The sequence below is a fragment of the Garra rufa genome, chromosome 1, assembly GCF_049309525.1.
Source record: "Garra rufa chromosome 1, GarRuf1.0, whole genome shotgun sequence".
Classification (NCBI taxonomy): Eukaryota; Metazoa; Chordata; class Actinopteri; order Cypriniformes; family Cyprinidae; genus Garra; species Garra rufa.
The window spans coordinates 6,926,010-6,945,259 of NC_133361.1; the positions used below are offsets into that span (position 1 = coordinate 6,926,010).

The window sequence follows — 19,250 nt, forward strand, 5'->3', positions numbered from 1 at the left end:
TAGTGTATTTAGTATTTCCTACATTTGATGAAGAGGATCAACTAATCCTTTGACACCCAATAATTTTAAGACAAAGCTGAAGATGTCAAATGCTCAAATTATGATAGTATTTAATTATTCAAATTAATTTCAAAGTCAGATTATTTCTTATTCCTTCTTAAAGAGGCTGTTTGTTTTAGTTTACCCATAAATGTTAATTAATGCATTGACTATCAAAAATTTAATAACATGTAGTTAAGGCTGCCGTTATTCATCTATGAATCCGTATGACTCCAGTTGTAGTTACGGATAGCTCTTCGTTAGTTCATAATTAGGTAATGCCTTTAATAATCATTAGTAGGTGATGAATTAAGTATTAATTTAGGCATTAGTACATGATTATTCATGTACCTTATTGTAAAGTGTTACCCACTTATGTATGGAAAGATGTAAATTTCAATACAGAAATACATTGCCATTTTACATATTGCATTGCTGTTTTGCATATTGCATTTCAAATTGAATATTGCTACCCATTTGCTTCCATAAGTATGAATAAATCATTTAGATATTTAATTATTAATTTTTCTTCTGAGCCCAGAATGCAGCAGAGTCTGTTGAAATTCCAGCCAGTGGAACAAACCAGAAACAGGACAAAGCAGAACCACATGAAATGTTTTTACTGAATCAAGATCAGGAGACTGGACTGGAACCGACAATTTAAAACAACTAAAGAAAAAAGATTTCCGCAGAAAGACACCGGACAGGAACGAAGACAGACAGCCGGACGGAGAACACAGAGCACCAGAAAATCCTCTTTAAATTAAGGGAAATGATTTGATTGATTAGAAAGCAAGAAGATTAAGACTTCAGACTGGTAACACTTTAGAATAGGTAACACCTATTAACTACGACTTATTAGCATGCATATTACTAGAATATTGGCCATTTATTAGTATCAATTATGCACATATTAATGCCTTATTGTACATGACCTTATTCTACATAACTAATCCTACCCAATACCTAAACCTAACAACTACTTTACTAACTATTAATAAGCAACAAATTAGGAATTTATTGAGGGGAAAGTCATAGTTAATAGTTAATAGGTGTTACCTATTTTAAAGTGTTACCAAGATGATTTATACAGCACTTTTAACAATACAAGTTGTGTCAAAGCAACCTTACAGCATTAAAATAAGACAATAGTGTGTAAATAATGCAAAAGTGTCATGTTGCAAGTCAACAACAGCTAAAACTAAAATATATATGTTTTGCTCAATTTGTAGAAAAGTTTGTATAGGGGATGCATTTGCAACAAAGTTGAAAATGGAACTCCTAAAGTTAACTGAATATATTGCATTTTCCCCTCAGCTGCATATAAGTGTTTTTTTCTCGGTTTAGAAGATGTGACATTAAAAGCTGTGTGTCATTGCTAGACTAAAATTAAATTAGGGCTGGTCCGAATACCATTTTTTGAGCTTCGAAGCTTCGGTAGTAATTACCACCGAATATTCAAGGCTTCGGAAGGAGGGGGCTGAACATATTCTCTCGAATAAAGGCTGCAATCTGTGTGTCTTTCTGTGTCTTTCTGTTTGCATCTTTATTATGTCGATAACAGTTCAACCAATCGATTTTTGCTGTGGACCCAAGGGAATGCAGTGTTGCATTTTGGTACAATATTGACAAATTACATGTTCAGAATGAATAAATTTAATTGGACGTTGCGAGTTGGAAGCGGCGCGCCTCGCGCAGACAGAGCTTGCTTCGAGAATGGACACTGCGCTAGTGATACAAAACACACAGGTCTGTTAAGAGCAATACTTTTAATAAGGTAGCCTATCATTTTCTTAAAAAACAAATCACTCTCAAATCAGAAATTTGCAGCACAGAAATTACTGACACCGTAAAGGGTAGGCTATTTAAATAAAAGACGGACGAAAAAATGGCTCGGTGTTTTATAAATTATTTATATCTAAATTATTTATAAATTTATATATATATATATATATATATATATATATATATATGTTATATATAAACCCAAAATAAATGAGGCTCAAACATTAACAAACGTGCTTGTTTATTTGAGCACTTCAGTAAGTGAACATGCAGCCAACAAAACGCCAAAATAAATCAAATAAATAATACATTTAAATATGAAACTAGCCTAAATAATAATGTTAAATAGGCTATTAAACAAACATTCGTTGAAAAATTTTCTAAAACCTCTCCCGGACCTTTTCTGACAGCTCATCACTGTCCCGAGTCCGACTGGAACTCTTCCCAATTAAACAGCTGCTGTTTTTAATAGCAAAGTGATTACATTTATTTTTGTTTATTTACTTTATAAAGTAAATTTAGAAATATATTTGGAACACTTTTTATTTGTTAAATTTTTGTTTTTTAAAGTAATGACTAAGCGGCCAGCGGCAGATTAATTTAGCCCTCTCAAGTTATCACGATTTCAATTAAAATCCATAAATATAAAAAACTTAAAGCATATCACAATATTAGTTTAATCGTTTAAGATAGATAAATGTGTGCTTTTAGGCGCATATCCAGTCGTTTGTGCGGAGAGTAAAAGCTGAACGCACTTTGCAGGACATGGAGGCACCTTTGTGATGTGAAACTTAATTTTAGCTCATAAAGGTAAGAGTAATATATCATCCGGAACTGTAAATAAATAATTTAAATAATTCAAATCGAAAACAAAACTCTTTCTTTAGCTATAGGCCTTATCCATAAAGATGTATTTAGGCATTAAAAGCGTGTATAATGAGCAGATGGTGAGTCAGGATCGTCAACTTCATCTTTAGGACAAATACTAGTTTATTAATAAATAATTTGAATATCTCCTTACTTTTCCCCAGACACATTCATGGTAATTATTTTTGCTGGGGCTTTGCGGTCAGCATTAGTCTATTGCTTGCATTCGAACGCGGAACTTCCCGCTGCGTTGAAGGCACTTGTGATTCTGCGGTTGTCATTGCGACAGTCACAGCCCTAGTTTTGCTTCCACCATTCAAATGGGCTCCACTGTACTTTATTAGTGTCTCTCAAATATTGCTCAATCTCTTTTTTTGTTTGTTTGCCACCTGTGTTAGTGGTGCAGCAGTCCGATCTTCTTCATTCATATTTAAGCGCTAATGAGAACCGTTTCGCGGGGGATGAAAGGTGTATGAAAAAAAAAAGAATATTCGAATCTCAAAATTTAAAATCCAAACCAAATATTCTGATCCAGCCCTAAATTAAATAGATTTTTTTATTCGAAAGCTTCTGCAATTTTGCATTTGAACTTTTGTTACTATAAACTTACAAAGGTCATACATATATCCTGTGCTTAGATTACCATAGCAACTGAAGTGTGTGTGTGGATGTGTTTAACAAACGTGGTCAGAAAGGAGGAGACTTATTGTATTAATGCAAGACTATATAATGTCATGTGAAGAGCACACCCACACTGCACCTTGGGTGAAGATTTTCTTGCTGTAATTTTGATTCATCACTTATGAGTTATTGTTTTAATAAAGCGAAACCATTTCAAATGGTGATGCATTTAAACCTCTCTTAAAACAAGCCTCTGAATGATTTATTATTTATAACCTATTATCTGAACCTGAAAAAGACTTCTGTCGAGCTCTAAATAGTCCGGACCTGGCTATGCTGGTGAGGGCACCACAGAGGATTTCTGAACAGCTGACTACGTACTCAACCCTGCAGGTTAGAGCAAATTTCTATGAAATGCAATTGTTTAAATCATTAAAGCTGCATGATATAAAAAAAAACAAACAAAAAAAAAAAAAACACAATAAACAGCATTCATGCTTTCATTTCAGTTTCATTTCAGAAATGTGTGATCATCAATTAGTTTATTTGTGTTTTAGCACTATTAAAAAACATCATGTTTATATTTTTAATCAAAGGTATTTTTTCTCAATGTACTGTGGCATTGTGAGAGGATAAGTCTGATAAAGGAGAATGCTATGCAGTAAGTTATTCTATTTGACATTCTTGATGTATGACCTGTAAATGATCAAAAATAGATCATTGGCAATAAAGCTCTTTCTGACTCTGGAGGGTATCACTCAAGTGTGGGTTGCTTCAAAAAATGCTGCTTTAGCTCTGCCACCATTGTTCTTGACAGGCCCTCTGCTCACCCTCAGCCCCCCATCTGTGCGGTGGGCTTGCTGCGGGTCTGCCGGTCTCCATCGGCGTCACGGCTCGAAGATCCCTCGTCTTCGCCTCCAGCCTCAGCCTCGGACTCTGCCTTGGCCCTCCGACCCTGCGGCTCCACCCCGGCTCTCAGCTCCCTTGGTCGTTCGTCCTTCCTCCATAGCTTCAGGACTCCACTCCTCTGGCTGCACCCCATCACTCCGTCCCACCGGCTTCGTTGGGCTCCTCCTTCCCTCCGGCTCCACCTCAGTCCTCTGTCACTCCAGCTCCACCACGGACCTCCGGATCTCCGCCTCGGTCGCAGAGCCTTGGCCCTCTGGATACTCGGTGTCGCACAGGGTAAGCAGATGTGTGTCTCATCTGTCCCTGTAACATTCACACAAGATTCAGTTATGTGCTCAATCAACCTGATCTCACAGAATTCCGTGTCAAGACCACGGACCCTTAACTGCAAATCCGTGGTGGCGTCACGGAATCGCCGAAAATTCCGTGATGGGCTCACGGAAGTGATACTAATGTAAGTCAGTGAGAGGCATCAGCCGTGGTCCACGCACGGATAACCGGGTTCAAATAGAACTGCATTTGAGTCACTCTTTTTACGTGTTCCACACACGGATCCACTGGTTCAACACCAGCGCTGCCTCAAGTGACGATTTTGGAAACGTATGCCTACCACTTTAAATATTTTGGGCTCTTTTAGACTTACTTCAAATATACTTCACGTGAAATATTTATTCACCATGCCTAAAGCATTGATCTGTAGTCGTTTGAGCGCTAGCTTCCTCTTGTCGGCTCAAGTTCCGTGATCATATCACGGAATCTTCCGTGGTCACCACAGTTTCACCCTCGCTGGACGTTAAACTGGCCAAGTTTGTTTGTTTTGACACTAGAAGTCTTCAAGACGGTGTCTGCTATGGCAGTTAACCTGCCAACCTCTCATCCAACCATATTCAGTTTGATCAGTTTGTTGCATTTTGCTTATGGTAAATTTCTGTGGCGGCACCACGGAATCGTCCGTGGTAGACACACGGACACCCTCGGGTCTCACGCAGTGGCTTGTAGCCTACCTTACGTTACTCTAATGTTGTTTCATTTAAAATAATTTGGTCTACGCTTCATTCTGAGTATCTGTCATTCATCAGTCGAAACTAACGGGCCAACAAGACCGAAAATTCTAGGAGGGATGTTGGCTATCATTTTGAGCCTATTTGAGTCCTACCTATCCGTGGATGACACACGGATTATCAGGTCTGGTTAATTAACCTCAATCAGAAACTCTAAAATGTAGACTATCAGACTATTAGAAAGTCTATTATTCAACGTTGATACAATGTCAGAGTCATTTGTCATTTGTTTTGCCCTGCCCTAAAAAATAAATAAATAAATAAATAAAATTGATTGACCGATAACTGACCATGCAGGCCACGCCCCATACATTCCAGCCGGTAGTCCAAACAATATTTGGACTCATTTATAAATTATTATTATTGTTTATTGAAAATTTACAGATATATAGGTCTATATAATCAACAAAGAAGGAAAACCAGATAAAGACTCAATATATAAATATTAAATCGGAAGAGTCTGTTGCCATGACGGCGGCACGTGACCCTTTCTTGTGAGCATCCCAGAACTTCCACATTCATTGCCAGGATCTCCATCCACAGAGCGGTACGTATTAAAAGCCTTATCGATTTCACCCCACCTTGTTTATTCCCGCACAGTGCCAAAAGACGTTGCTGTCAAAACCTATGTTTGCACCAGTGTCTGTTTCGGTATTTTATCCTGGGCATTACTTTGAGTAGTTGCAATAACAGTGGTGGACACTAACTAGATAACATTAGTTTTACTTACGTACGACTGTACTTAAGTACATTATTCAAGTATCTGCACTTTACTGGAGTAGTTTTATTTTAAATAACTTTTACTTCACTACATTCCAAAGCATAATATCTTACTTTATATTTTACTACATGTCATAAAACATATCGTTCATCTTTGATAAATATTACGTGCTCCGACGCGCAGAAGCAGTGTCTGATTCATGAACAAACTGATTCTTTTCAATGAACATGTTAAATCGGACCAAACGATTCATTCGCGAATTGGACTTGTCCGATTGCAGCTGTTCTCGAGTTGATAACTCACTGATTCAAATGAGCCGTTCAGAGCGAGTCTCCAGTCAACTGAATTCACAGTGAGCGCGCGCGACTGATGCTGCTAAATTAGGCTACTAATGCTGAATATTAGGAATAATTATTGTAACAATCAGTTGTTTGTTAACTAAATCTGCTGTATATATATATATATTATATTATATAATTATATGTAAAATTTCTAAATCTATCAGTACTTTTTTACTTAAGTGCATAAAAATTGCATATTTTTGTACTTTTACACGAGTAAAATTGAAAAAGGAGTACTTTCACTTTTATTGGAATAATATTTATTTATACGTATCTTCTTCTACTCAAGTACTTGATTTGTGTATTTTGTCCACCATTTTGTAATAACGCAAACTTAGTCTCCGAAATTCATGTAACCAATAGGTAACTGCTCTAGCAGGTTTGGGTTATCAAAACAGCAGCCAGCTTTAGACAGTCAGGATTACATTTGAAATATTGTCTCTAGCTATCGAAATGCAGTTTCTCTGTGTTTGTGCAATATGTGTAGGCTAAATTTACATGTAACTTGTTAATGAGTGCCTTGAATAGGTTCGATTTGCATTAGAGATGGGGTGAAGAAAAGCTAGTGTTATACATGAACTACAGTGGGGCAAAAAAAAGTATTTAGTCAGCCACCAATTGTGCAAGTTCTTCCACTTAAAAATATGAGAGGCCTGTAATTTTCATCATAGGCATACCTCAACAATGAGAGACAAAATGAGAAAAAAAATCCGGAAAATCACATTGTCTGGTTTTTAAATAATTTATTTGTGGAATTGAATTATGGTGGAAAATAAATATTTGGTCAATAAAAAAAGTTAATCTCAATACTTTGTTATACACCCTTTGTTGGCAATGACAGGGGTCAAACATTTTCTGTAAGTCTTCACAAGGTTTTCACACACTGTTGCTGGTCTTTTGGCTCATTCCTCCATGCAGATGTCCTCTAGAGCAGTGATGTTTTGGGGCTGTCGCTGGGCAAAATGGACTTGCAACTCCCTCCAAATATTTTCTATTGGGTTGAGATTTGGAGACTGGCTAGGCCACTCCAGGACCTTGAAATGCTTCTTACAAAGCCACTCCTTCGTTACCTGGGCGGTGTGTTTGGGATCATTGTCATGCTGAAAGACCCAGCCACGTTTCATCTTCAATACCCTTGCTGATGGAAGGAGGTTTTCACTCTAAATCTGATGATACATGGCCCCATTCATTATTTCCTTTACACGGATCAGTCGTCCTGGTCCCTTTGCAGAAAAACAGCCCCAAAGCATGATGTTTCCACCCCCATGCTTCACAGTAGGTATGGTGTTCTTAAGATGAAACTCAGCATTCTTTCTCCTTTTTTTAACCAGAAAGTTCTATTTTGGTTTCACCCAACCATATGACATTTTCCCAATCTTCTTCTGGATCATCCAAATGCTCTCTAGCAAACCTCAGATGGGCCTGGACATGTACTGGCTTAAGCAGGGGGACAAGTCTGGCACTGCAGGATTTGAGCCCCTGACGGCGTAGTGTTACTGATGCTAGTCTTTGTTACTTTGGTCCCAGCTCTCTGCAGGTTTTATACTGATAACAAGTTCAAACAGGTGCAATTAATACAGGTAACGAGTGGAGGACAGAGGAGCCTCTTACAGAAAAAGTTACAGGTCTGTGAGAGCCAGAAATCTTGCTTGTTTGTAGGTGACCAAATACTTATTTTCCACCATAATTTGCAAATAAATTCTTTAAAAATCAGACAATCTGATTTTCTGGATTTTGTTTTCTCATTTTGTCTCTCATAGTTGAGGTATACCTATGATGAAAATTACAGTCCTCTCTCATATTTTTAAGTGGGAGAACTTGCACAATTTGTGGCTGACTAAATACTTTTTTGCCCCACTGTATAATAAATTAATGTTTTTGACACTAGAATACCAGAGAAGGCGATAGGTTTAACTTGTTTTTAAGTTTTGTGCTTTTATCTGAGCATAATAAAGAACAAAAAGCTAATGCAATTTTGGCTCAGCTGTAATTGTTATTTACTCTCATAATTTCTGTAAATTAATTTCATAATGTTATTTTGTACTATGTTTATTCCTACCTATGAATTTTTTTTGTCTGCAAATTAATTGTGAGGCACCAAAATATTTCTATTTCTTTTCAGCATCTTTATTTTCTCTTTATAATATTTTCTTTATCCCAACTTCTCAGTAAGTATCCAAAGATAAATGTTATGTCCTTCAATATACAAACCAAATATCAGTCTTCGCTAGCACATACTTGTTGCTAAACCCATGTAGATGACCAGTTAGCATTAAGGAACTGATGACTAACTAATTAAACTTTGATGTAGGCACAGCAAGTTCCAAAACAATTATACCAGATTCTGTGGACTAGTCACATATGTTTTTCGACAGAAGTTTTTTCAGTTATCGGATTAGTGTATATTGCAACACAGTTAATTTTTTTTTTTTTTTTTTTTTTTTGCAATGATAACAGAAGTCATACATTCCTCTTTCTCGTTTACAGCATCACCATACCATGTCGAAGATGGGAGGGGGGCTAAAGAAAACTTGCCCTGCTTGTAGGGAAAATTTTTTCAATGGATTTAAAATGTGCCCTAATTGCAAGGCCCCACAGCCTAAAAATCTGAGATTAAAAAAAAAAAAATTGAACAATTTGAACAAAAAAAGGACATGTGGGTGGAAAAAAACAAAAGAAATCAAATGATCTCCCACTTACTGGATGATGCGGTGATTTTGGTAAGTAACTTGTAATGTGCCATGTCACTGTAGTAGAAATTATGTTATGAAAATGACATAGGTCCTGGTTGGTGCGCAGCGATTTTGGGGTCTTTGATATGCATGTTCTTTTCAAATGGCAGGCTAGAGTTTCTTCTTGACATTCTGATTCTGAGGCAAGATTATGCATCTTTTGTACACTGCAAAAAAATGCTTTTCTATCTTAGATTTTTTGTCTTGTTTTCAGCCAAAATATCTACAAATTCTTAAATCAAGCAGCATTTTCTAGATGAGTAAAAAAAAATTGTCTTGTATTCAGAAAAAAAGGTCAAAATTAAGTGAGTTTTTGCTTGAAACAAGCAAAATAATCTGCCAACGGGGTAAGCAAAATAATCTTGTTTTGTCTGTTTGAAATAAGATTATTTTTCTTACCCAATTGACAGATTATTTAGCTTGTTTTAAGCAAAAACTCACTTAATTTTGACTTAATTTTTCTGAAAACAAGAAAATGGTTTTTACTCGTCTAGAAAATTCTTCTTGATTTAAGAATTTTTAGATATTTGGTCTGGAAACAAGACAAATCTAAGCTAGAAAAGCATTTTTTGCAGCGTATGAAGGCTATTTATTCAACAGTTTCAACATCTTGTTGTTAATATGTTAGCACATAGCATCCAGTTGACATCACATCTTGTGGTTGATGTGATATGTGAACTGATCTTGGCCAAAAAGACAGTGCATTAGACAGCCGACCAGTAGAAATCTTAGTGTGCTATCATCTGACCATATCAGTGAGTGAGCTTTCACTGTTCTTATTTGACAAATCACAAGAGAAGAAGTATATTGACAAAACACAACGACAGATCAGTCTGCTTTGATTCTAAGATTTTCATGTTGACCTGTATTTGTGTCCAGCTTTGTGATATGGACACAAAGATCCATACACACTAAAGCACTTGTAATTGTTTTTCTTTCTTTTTTTTTTCAGATAGAGAAGCTACACACAGTTGGCTGGAGGCCTTTGCTGCTGCTCCAATACCCCCGCAAGGAGGCAAAATTGATTTCGCCTAAAAATATGGCTTTAAGCACAAATGCACAAACATGTGTGAAAAACATTCATGAAATTTATAAAATAATGGTTGAAGGTGAGACTATATTTAACATATATATTTTAAAAACTCATTTCATTTTATTTACAGCAATGGTTGGAAATATTGAGCGCAGATATGCTTCTACGAATATTAAGGCATGTGGGATGCAGGTTTATTTTACCTTACCTTTCACATTTTGTCCTAATTGCATATTGTACATTTTTGTGTTTGTACTGCTCTAGCAATTACAAACCAGGCAACAGAGAGTAGCCAGGAACCTGAGGAAGCTACTGTCATTCTTCATTTAGAGACAATAGTGAATGCTTCAACAGAAGAACAAGGTGTGTTTGGCCTGGATTTAACACCTCCACATGTTGTTCCCCTTGAGATCCTTGTGAGAATGTAGTTTAGTGGGGGTCTCTATTTTCTTTACAGTTATCTAAGCTTGTATGAGAGAAACAAAATCTCTCCATTCATCCTCAGATTCTACAGCCACAGCGTGTCTGGACCAGGAGGCTGGGACAATGGATCCAGAATTGAATCTTCGCTCCCCTCCTACAGGACAAGGTGTTTAACTCTTGCAGCTGTATCTGTTTTGTTAATATCCTTGTGATATGTCCTTCAGCAACTGATCTTTATTTTGACCTGATTTTACATCATGTAATCTACACCGACCAAGCATGGCATTATTACCACCTGCCTATTATTGTGTTGAGTGGGTATGTCCCCCTTTCGCTGCCAAAACAGCCCAGACTATGATGCACCATGTATTCTGATACATTTCTATAAGAATCCGATAGATGGATAGGTAGATAGTTGTCTAGCCTTCAAAATTTGGCCCTTGTCAAACTCACTCAAATCCTTACGTTTGCCCAATTCTCCCTTCTTTTGACCAATCAACTTTGAGGACAATTTCACTTACTGCATAATATTTCTGATGAAGGGATAATCAGTGTCAACACAATATTAGGCAGGTGGTGATAATGTTATGCTTAACCAATGTATGTGTGTACACTTCTAAGAGACAACACCATTTCTCCACTCATCCTCAGATTTGACAGCCACTTCATGTCTGGACCAGGAGGCTGGGACTATGGATGGTCCAGAAAGCAATCTTAGCCCTCCTACAGGACAAGGTCTTTAGCTTTTCAGCTTTGTTTGCGTTCTTCATATCCCTATGAGATGTTCTTTAGCAGCAGATCTATTTTTACATAATTGTATATTATAAAATCTGTGTGTACACTTCTAAGAGACAACACCATTTCTCCACTCATCCTCAGATTTGACAGCCGCTACATGTCTGGACCAGGAGGCTGGGACTATGGATGGTCCAGAATCAAATCTTATCCCTCCTACAGGACAAGGTCTTTAGCTTTTCAGCTTTGTTTGCGTTCTTCATATCCCTATGAGATGTTCTTTAGCAGCAGATCTATTTTTACATAATTGTATATTATAAAATCTGTGTGTACACTTCTAAGAGACAACACCATTTCTCCACTCATCCTCAGATTTGACAGCCACTTCATGTCTGGACCAGGAGGCTGGGACTATGGATGGTCCAGAATCAAATCTTATCCCTCTTCCTACAGGACAAGGTGTTGAAGCGTACAGTTCTTCTCACCATATCCCTGTTATTCCAGTTCACTGTATGCTGTCAGTAGGAAGAAGAACCAGATTATTTGGTATAAAATAGACCAAATAGTGAACTGGCAGCTAATGTAAAATTAAATAATTGAGTTAGCATACGCTGCCAGTTTGCTATTCTCTCTCATTTTTCTTCCAACCAGCCACACCTGGTGAGCTTGAACCACAGGGCTCTGGTTTAATCTTATTTGTCCAGATCTCTGTTTTGACCTAATTGTGTATTATGAGACAATGTCATCTCTCCTCTCATTCCCAGATTCCACAGCCAACACGGTTATGGACCAGGAGGCTGGGACTACAGTTGATCCAGAACAGGATTTAAACCTTCCTCCTACAGGACAAGGTGTTAAGCTCTTCAACTTTTTTTGTGTTCTTTATCTTTTCAGGAATATGCTTGAGCATCAAATCTCTATATGCACTGAACCGAGTCTATTTGTCTTTCTAGGGACAAGACGAATTCGGAGGAAGAAAGGTCGGTTTAGTTAATGTCTACATAAATTATATGCATAGTTTATAAAGATGCATTTACAGATACCCGAAGTTGTGGAGTTAAGCCACTCCAAAAATACTTATTTTCTCATTTGTGTTTGGCTTTTAATTATTTACTTTTTGACTATATTTGCATTTGGTTTGCCTTCTATCACTACTGTATGTACTTACCCTACACAGTTGGAACAAAACAGAAAGATTGCCCCCACAGCAACCGGGAGGTGCACCCATACAAGGGAATAATCCGGAAAAGGCAGAGAAAGGTAGGACAGCAGATGCTTAATTATGTGATGGTTGCTATACTTACACACAATATTGCCTCCATGCAATCAGAATATGGACCATAATGTTGGGGAATATTCCTGTTAACATCTTTAATCTTTATTTGGAATAAATTTGCAACCCCATTGTGTTTATGCAAGTTTAAAGCAATGAGCTTACAAGCAAAACATTTTTTTTTTCTCAGCCTCCTTCACACTTTTTGCAGTTCATATACATTTTTGCAAAACTTTCATGTTCACACTACAAGAACTACTTGGGCCTATTGTATGGATAGTTGCGCTACAGTTCCTAATAAGTGTTTTAGCTCTTATCTTGGGTCTTCCCCCTGGGCCTATGAACCATGACTCACAATTTCAATTGATTAGTCAAGCAGCACAATAGACAGCTTGGAGCAGCAGAATTTCTATTTTCTAAATCCATGTAGCCCAAAGAGGAATGCTGCCTGTTACTTTATTTTATAAAGTTTTATATATAAGTAATGTTGTATTTCTGTAGCACATTTAAAAACAACAGTAGTTGACCCAACATGCTTCAAAACACAAGCAATGATTTAAGCAATGACATATATTTAACACAAATTCTATTCAATAACCTAAATACATAGAATAACTCAGAAAAGGCCATAATCTAAGTTCTTGTGGTCAATCAGTTCTTGGAACCAATGCCTTGGAAGGATACCCTAGTTACATTTCCATTGTGTAGTCTTGGTAGTTTTGTTGCAATTATTGGAAAACAACACTAAAGTTATTAAGAAACTAGGATGTTTTAGAAGAGGGCAACTAGATTTTATTGGTATAAAATAGGTATCTCTCAAACAATTGTGCATTGCTCACAAAGACACAACAAGTTAAAATGCAAAATAAATAATGGATATCATTACAAAATTGATTACCTGTTATTTAATGTTGTCACTCATTCAGTGAGTGTTCAAGTTAAATGTATGTTGTAAAGGTGTGTGCAGTATGTCTTGTAACACATTTTCCGTGTCTTTTTTCCCCTTTCACAGGGAAAGACCGAACACCTGTATGATTGGATGCCCTGCGAGCTATGGTTAGTTAATTATCCTTGGTTATTCAAAATAAAATTGTAGCTTTCCTGTAGGAAAGGGGGAAAAATGTTCCTGCACTGACTGGGGCTTTAAACTTTAAACCATTTAATATTATGTTTTTACATAAAACTTTGCATTGAACAGACAAAAGATGCCCAACATAAAACAGACACAGTATACCATTTATCAAATTAAAGGAACCGTATGTAGGATTGTGGCCAAAACTGGTACTGCAATCACTTTCAAAATACTGTAGAACGGTGTATCCCCTCCCGCTCCCCCCTGACTCGAGGTTGCCAGCTAAGCTGCAGGAGTAGGCTGCTAGCCTAGGAGCTTCCAACGGCAAGTGGAAGTGAGTCCTACACAGTAATTTGTTTTTCTTCTGTTAATTATGCTTATGCTTCACGAGAGATGTTTTGCGAAGTAATTAAGTTATGTATGGCAGAAATTTACAGATGGCGATTAGCCAAATATTTCGTAAAGATGTAGGCTACTGTAATACCACATTTCAGTCGGAACATAGGTTTTTTTTTCATACCCTGCTAGTGGTGCGATATAAAGCTTTTTATGAACGCATTTAGCACGGCCGACCGCGGGAAATCCACTGTGTACGGAAGCAAAGTTAGCCAAACATAGATGAATCTTACCTGTCCAGGAGAAAACTACCAACGATGGCGTCTGTCTTCAAATTCTTCTCCGTTTTCAGCCGTCTCCGTCTTTCAAAGGCATCTCTTATACAAATCCTTGTTTTATTTCGGACTTTTTCACGACGTATTTCGGATTCATAATGAGTTCTTTTACGTTTCGTAACGTTATACATGTTTTATCCGACATGCTCGTATAGCCGCAGCTGTAACAGAGCTGGCAACCCGGATCAAGAAACTCTACTGATTTCGTGATTGGTCGATAGCTGGAGGGTGGAGCCTCAGACCAAAACACAAAATGACAACAATATCATCAGTTGAGGGCTGCAACTCTCACTTTTAAATGACAATATCCTGGCCGGACCACTGTTGTCAGTGATATAAATATTTGAAATGAACATGATTTCTTAATGTCTAGTGACATGTCAGGGCCATTTTATGATTAACTGACATAAATTTCTTACATACAGTTCCTTTAAATGTGCACATTATGGGTTTGAGTAAAGTTATAAAATATTGTTGGATTCATATCCTATATGTCATACCATTATTGACTTTATACAGCTGTTTGGTCCCATTTAATGTCCTTATGCATTTCCCATTGCACAAATCAGACCATATCGCATTGCATTATCAACATTTTCCAATCTACTGTATATAGTGCCATCATATTTCTAGCAGGTTATGAGTAATTTAAACCATGTCTTTTTCTCAAGAATTCTCTAGTAGTAGTGTAGTGACTTGAGATTTTGATGCTGGAACCTTTTGTAAATTCCTTAATTCTTTTTTGAGTTTGATTCTAAAAAATGTAGTGTAAAAATATTAGCTTTGAATGTGTCAAGAAGCCATTATTCATTACTTTTTCATTAATCATCTACTTCTTGTCTTCCTTTTTTCTAGTGGGAAAACGTGGCCTCCAACCTGGGAGACTGCTTGATACTTTCATTCATGCATTTACTTACTCCAGCTCTCCAGCACTTAATCCTAACATCCTCAGTTAAAGAGGGCATGTCTCTGTATCACATTTTCTCTTGTTCTCAGAAAGCTTTCAGACACTCACTCTCATACTGACACAAATACAGTGTTGAATTTTCATGTTTATTTTAGTTGAAGTATGTCTTATTTTGATAAAGATTTGTCTTTACTTAGCTTTCCCATTAGTTTGGCATGCCTGAATCTGTATAGAATTGGGAACCTTTGAATGTATTTTTATTTTTTATTTTGCATGTAAACCCATGTGTTAATAAAAAGTAATGTTTTAATAAAAAGTAGAGTGTTACATTAAAGCTATATAGTACTGTTTTGTTTTTGTCTAACTGCTAAATATATATTTTATATGCATCAATATATGGCTATACATGCTTCATGAAATATTGCAGAATATTGAAAAAAATAAAAAGTCTATAGTCCCATATATCAAAATATATTGTTTAATACATCACATTATGTCTTCCAAAATAGTCACATACATTTTTGCAAATCTGGAAGGTATAGTCAGTATTGGAACTCCTTTTAATTTCATTCCTTCACCTTGCTGTCAAAGACTACACACCCACTATAGGCTATAAGGTATATTTTGAGTCCCCACCAGTCTTCATTGTGGAGCAATGGTTACAATTCAGTAGAGTCTGTGCTGTCTGGTAACAGGTTCACTTCATTTTATTGTCCCAAAGAGGAATTCAGGGTAGATTCTGCTGTAAAGTTAAAAAAGGACACAGTGCAATCACACTATAGACATTAATGCTTGACAGACAAGGACACAGATTAACTATTGTACATCATCTTTCTAAGACTGGTCTTGTTTCGTAGGACCAGATATAGAGGTATTGTGAAGGGGGACACTCTTAAGTACCCATCTATTCAGCAGCAACATGGAAACAAGGCAGCACACAAGTTGCAAATAAATCCTCTTACTAATAAAACTTACTTTAAGAGACTAAATACAGTTGCTAGAGGTGAATCGCCTCTAGATGAAATAATTATGGACTATATTCTCAATCCATACATTTAGTTTCAAATACATATGCAGTAGTTTTATATGAAACATACACTGATTCACATCATAATAGTATTTTGATGAATAGACATGACTTCCTGATTCTTATTCATTCTTCCTACAGTGTCTTATCCCTTCAGTTTCTTTCATAGTGGTAATCATAACTGGACTGTGTACACTTGTCAGTCACTGTAACATCAAATGTCCCATTAATGTTGGCAGAGGAATGTAACACCAACAGGCAAACAATCCTGTATCAAATGGATTTTTTTTCTGGCTTTCTCTGCATTACTTTTCATGTTGTCAACCTCACATTGGGCCTAAAACACAAGCTTCCTTTTGATGTTCAACTGACCTTTGTTCTAGAAATCACAAACTTAGAACAGTTATTAAAAGCAGGAAGACTGTAAAAATCCTGTAAAAGCAAGTAACGGCTTCATGTTGTGGTAGAGGCAGAGAGGGGCAGACTCATGCACAAAAATCTATAACACCCCTCTCCTTCTGTGTTGCATTAAAAAGCTGGGTGACCCTGGGGACAAGGGACCTGTTAAGCATTACAGCAACAAGATTCTGCCACTAGTCCACCACTGACAATAAGGCCTCCAGTTTTATGCCTGACCACAGAGCCGGCCTTCCTCACCAGTTTGTGCAGTGGTCCAGTGTCTCTCTTCTTAGCACTGCCTCCCCAGCAAACAGCATAAAAGAGAACACTGGCAATGACAGACTGCTAAAACATCAGGAGTTTTCTGCAAAAGAAATATAGCCTGTTGTGCCCTTTCCTGTACAGTGCCTCTGTGTTTGATGACCAGTCCAGATATTTGTATGGCCTAACCATTTCCACATTTACCCCCACAATGACCTGAAATCCACTACCATCTCTTTAGTCTTAGTGGTGTTCTGCAGGTAGTTTGAAGGTGTTTCTATCCCTCTAGAAGTTCAGTATCAAGTGACAGTGACACATATTGTTGCACATGGCTTGCAGGATGGAGAACAATGAGATGATCTATCATGTTATAAGCTAAGCAAAAGCCATTGAACATGCATGCATAGGTGTTACTTGACTCCAAATGTAGCAGAGCAAAGTGAACAGCCAGGCTTTTGGCATCTCCCCCAGCCTAGTAAGCAAATTGTTAGGGATCTATTAGTGATTAAACAATAGTTTCCATTCCAATGTATTATAACTGGATGGAATGGAATGCAGGCCCATGAAGTGAATAAGGAAATTTACTCATAATTGTTTCCGAATCTTAGTTAAATCAGAATCAACTTGGAGTTGGGAGCTTATCATAGTGTCTGTTGATTTAATAGCTTTTGCAGATGTCTGGCAGGTAGGCCTACTCAAAAATGAGTTATTCAATTGATAGGAGGTTATATGAGGCTGTGAAAAAGACACGTGGTAGATATCTGGCATGTAGCTTTAATATACTTTCAGTAATCTGCTATCCTTGCTATCCTGTTTCCAACTCAGTACTTAACGACACACTTAACATGTTCAGATTTTTTATAGAAAGGTAAATACTAGCCTGGTTTTCACAGGCTAGTTAATCACTGCCAAGTGACAACAGGTCCCCGGGACAATGACTAATTTCTGTTAAAATATTCACCAGTTCCACTTCAGCATCCTGAACAGTAGGAGTTTTTGTATGTGACAATATACTGTAAAATGCAGATATTCAATGAAGACAACTGGGAAGTTGTGCAGTTTATGCACTTTAATTGAAATCTCAGATATTTTAGCACATTTTAAATTTACATTCAAGTTTATTGTAGCCATTTCATAAGTTGATAGGAGTCTGTCTTGGTGTGCTCACATCGACACATCCAACAACATACAACCCAAGAAAATGCAACAGTGCCATATCTATAAACATAACAAAGTATCAGAGTACATGAGCTCTGTACTGTCCTAAGTGCTGGAGTTGAAGAGGACCAGTGGAACAGGGCCAATCTGTTCAGTAGATATTGCACTGGCATTGTGTATTCATTCCTGATTTTAGTACATTAAGTTTCAATGCAAAATAATTTCAAATATAATGACATCTAATATTGATAAATTTAATTACCATTGTTTCAGTGGTATTTACATGTCTGACAGTCTGGGGGTATGTACTATCATTGAATCATAATGTTCTGATAGTGATGCTTCTGTATCTTTTGTCTGATGTGAGAAGAATGAAGAGGTGATATGTTTGGTTAAACAGGGAAATGATGATGCCTTCATGTTCATTCTGGTGAATAAAAAGTAGTACTGTCAAACGATTAATTGGGATTAATTGCCTCCAAAATAAAAGTGTCTGTTTACATAATATATAAATAAATAGACAAACATGCATACATTTTGAAAATATTTACATGTATATACATTTATATAATAATATTTTGTATTACGTATATATATTTTCTTAAATATATGCATGCATGTGTTTGTATTTATGTATATTAATAAACAAACACAGTATACACATATATTACGTAAAACAAAATCTTTTTATTTTGGATGTGATTAATTCATAAATACAAACATAAATTCACTCTTCAACACATACAGTCGTCGTGTCCAACATATACAGTTAAAGCAAATGTGCTGAAAGGTCCAAAGAGTCCATGGCAATCTCTGCAGGGACAATGATGATGATGAGAATTTAAAAACAAAACAGAGTAGTCTCCTTCCTAATCTCCTTCCTCTGACTCCGGACTACTGAGGTCATATTCATCGTCATCAGTATCTGTCCTGCATTCTGAGTCCTGTATCTGGAGATCATCAACTATAGCACCATATGTGCTTACGGCTTCTTGCCCTAACCTCTCCAGTGCAGAAGACCGCCGCATGAGGACACTTTTCCAACCCTCTGCAGCGTCCTCCGACATGTCACCAAAATCTGTATTAAAATGGAAATTATTATTACATTCAGTTATATTATTACAATTACATCACATAGCAGGAGAGTTATTTTTTTTTCCAAACGTTACAATTAAAAATATTAAATTAAAAAAATCATAGTATGTGGAGCCACTT

The 19,250-nt window shown here is 36.8% G+C and overlaps 2 protein-coding genes across 2 annotated transcripts in view; both read left to right on the forward strand.

Annotated features, from left to right (window-relative positions):
• LOC141343257 (uncharacterized) overlaps positions 1-4,355 on the forward strand; it is a 128,048-nt gene extending 123,693 nt beyond the window's left edge. The window contains exon 16 of the mRNA XM_073847854.1: positions 581-4,355. Within this exon, the coding sequence (XP_073703955.1) occupies positions 581-703 (123 nt within the window). The 3' untranslated portion in view covers positions 704-4,355. The remainder of the gene's footprint in view (positions 1-580) is intronic.
• Positions 4,356-8,811: 4,456 nt separating this feature from the next.
• On the forward strand, positions 8,812-15,524 carry LOC141343267 (uncharacterized). The gene is made up of 12 exons (XM_073847863.1): positions 8,812-9,064; positions 10,029-10,185; positions 10,374-10,472; positions 10,615-10,698; positions 11,184-11,267; positions 11,412-11,495; positions 11,640-11,726; positions 12,032-12,118; positions 12,221-12,247; positions 12,445-12,527; positions 13,553-13,596; positions 15,139-15,524. The coding sequence occupies exons 1-12, from the start codon at positions 8,999-9,001 to the stop codon at positions 15,173-15,175; spliced, it is 939 nt and encodes a 312-aa protein (XP_073703964.1). The 5' UTR covers positions 8,812-8,998; the 3' UTR covers positions 15,176-15,524.
• Positions 15,525-19,250: the final 3,726 nt, after the last annotated feature.

What these genes read in the sequence shown, in the direction of transcription:
- LOC141343267 (XM_073847863.1), top strand. Translation starts at nt 8,999, where the DNA reads ATGTGGGTGGAAAAAAACAAAAGAAATCAAATGATCTCCCACTTACTG. An exon ending in TATCCCTCCTACAGGACAAG is followed by an intron (nt 11,496 to 11,639) that starts GTCTTTAGCTTT and finishes ACTCATCCTCAG; the next exon opens with ATTTGACAGCCACTTCATGT. An exon ending in CCTTCCTCCTACAGGACAAG is followed by an intron (nt 12,119 to 12,220) that starts GTGTTAAGCTCT and finishes TTGTCTTTCTAG; the next exon opens with GGACAAGACGAATTCGGAGG.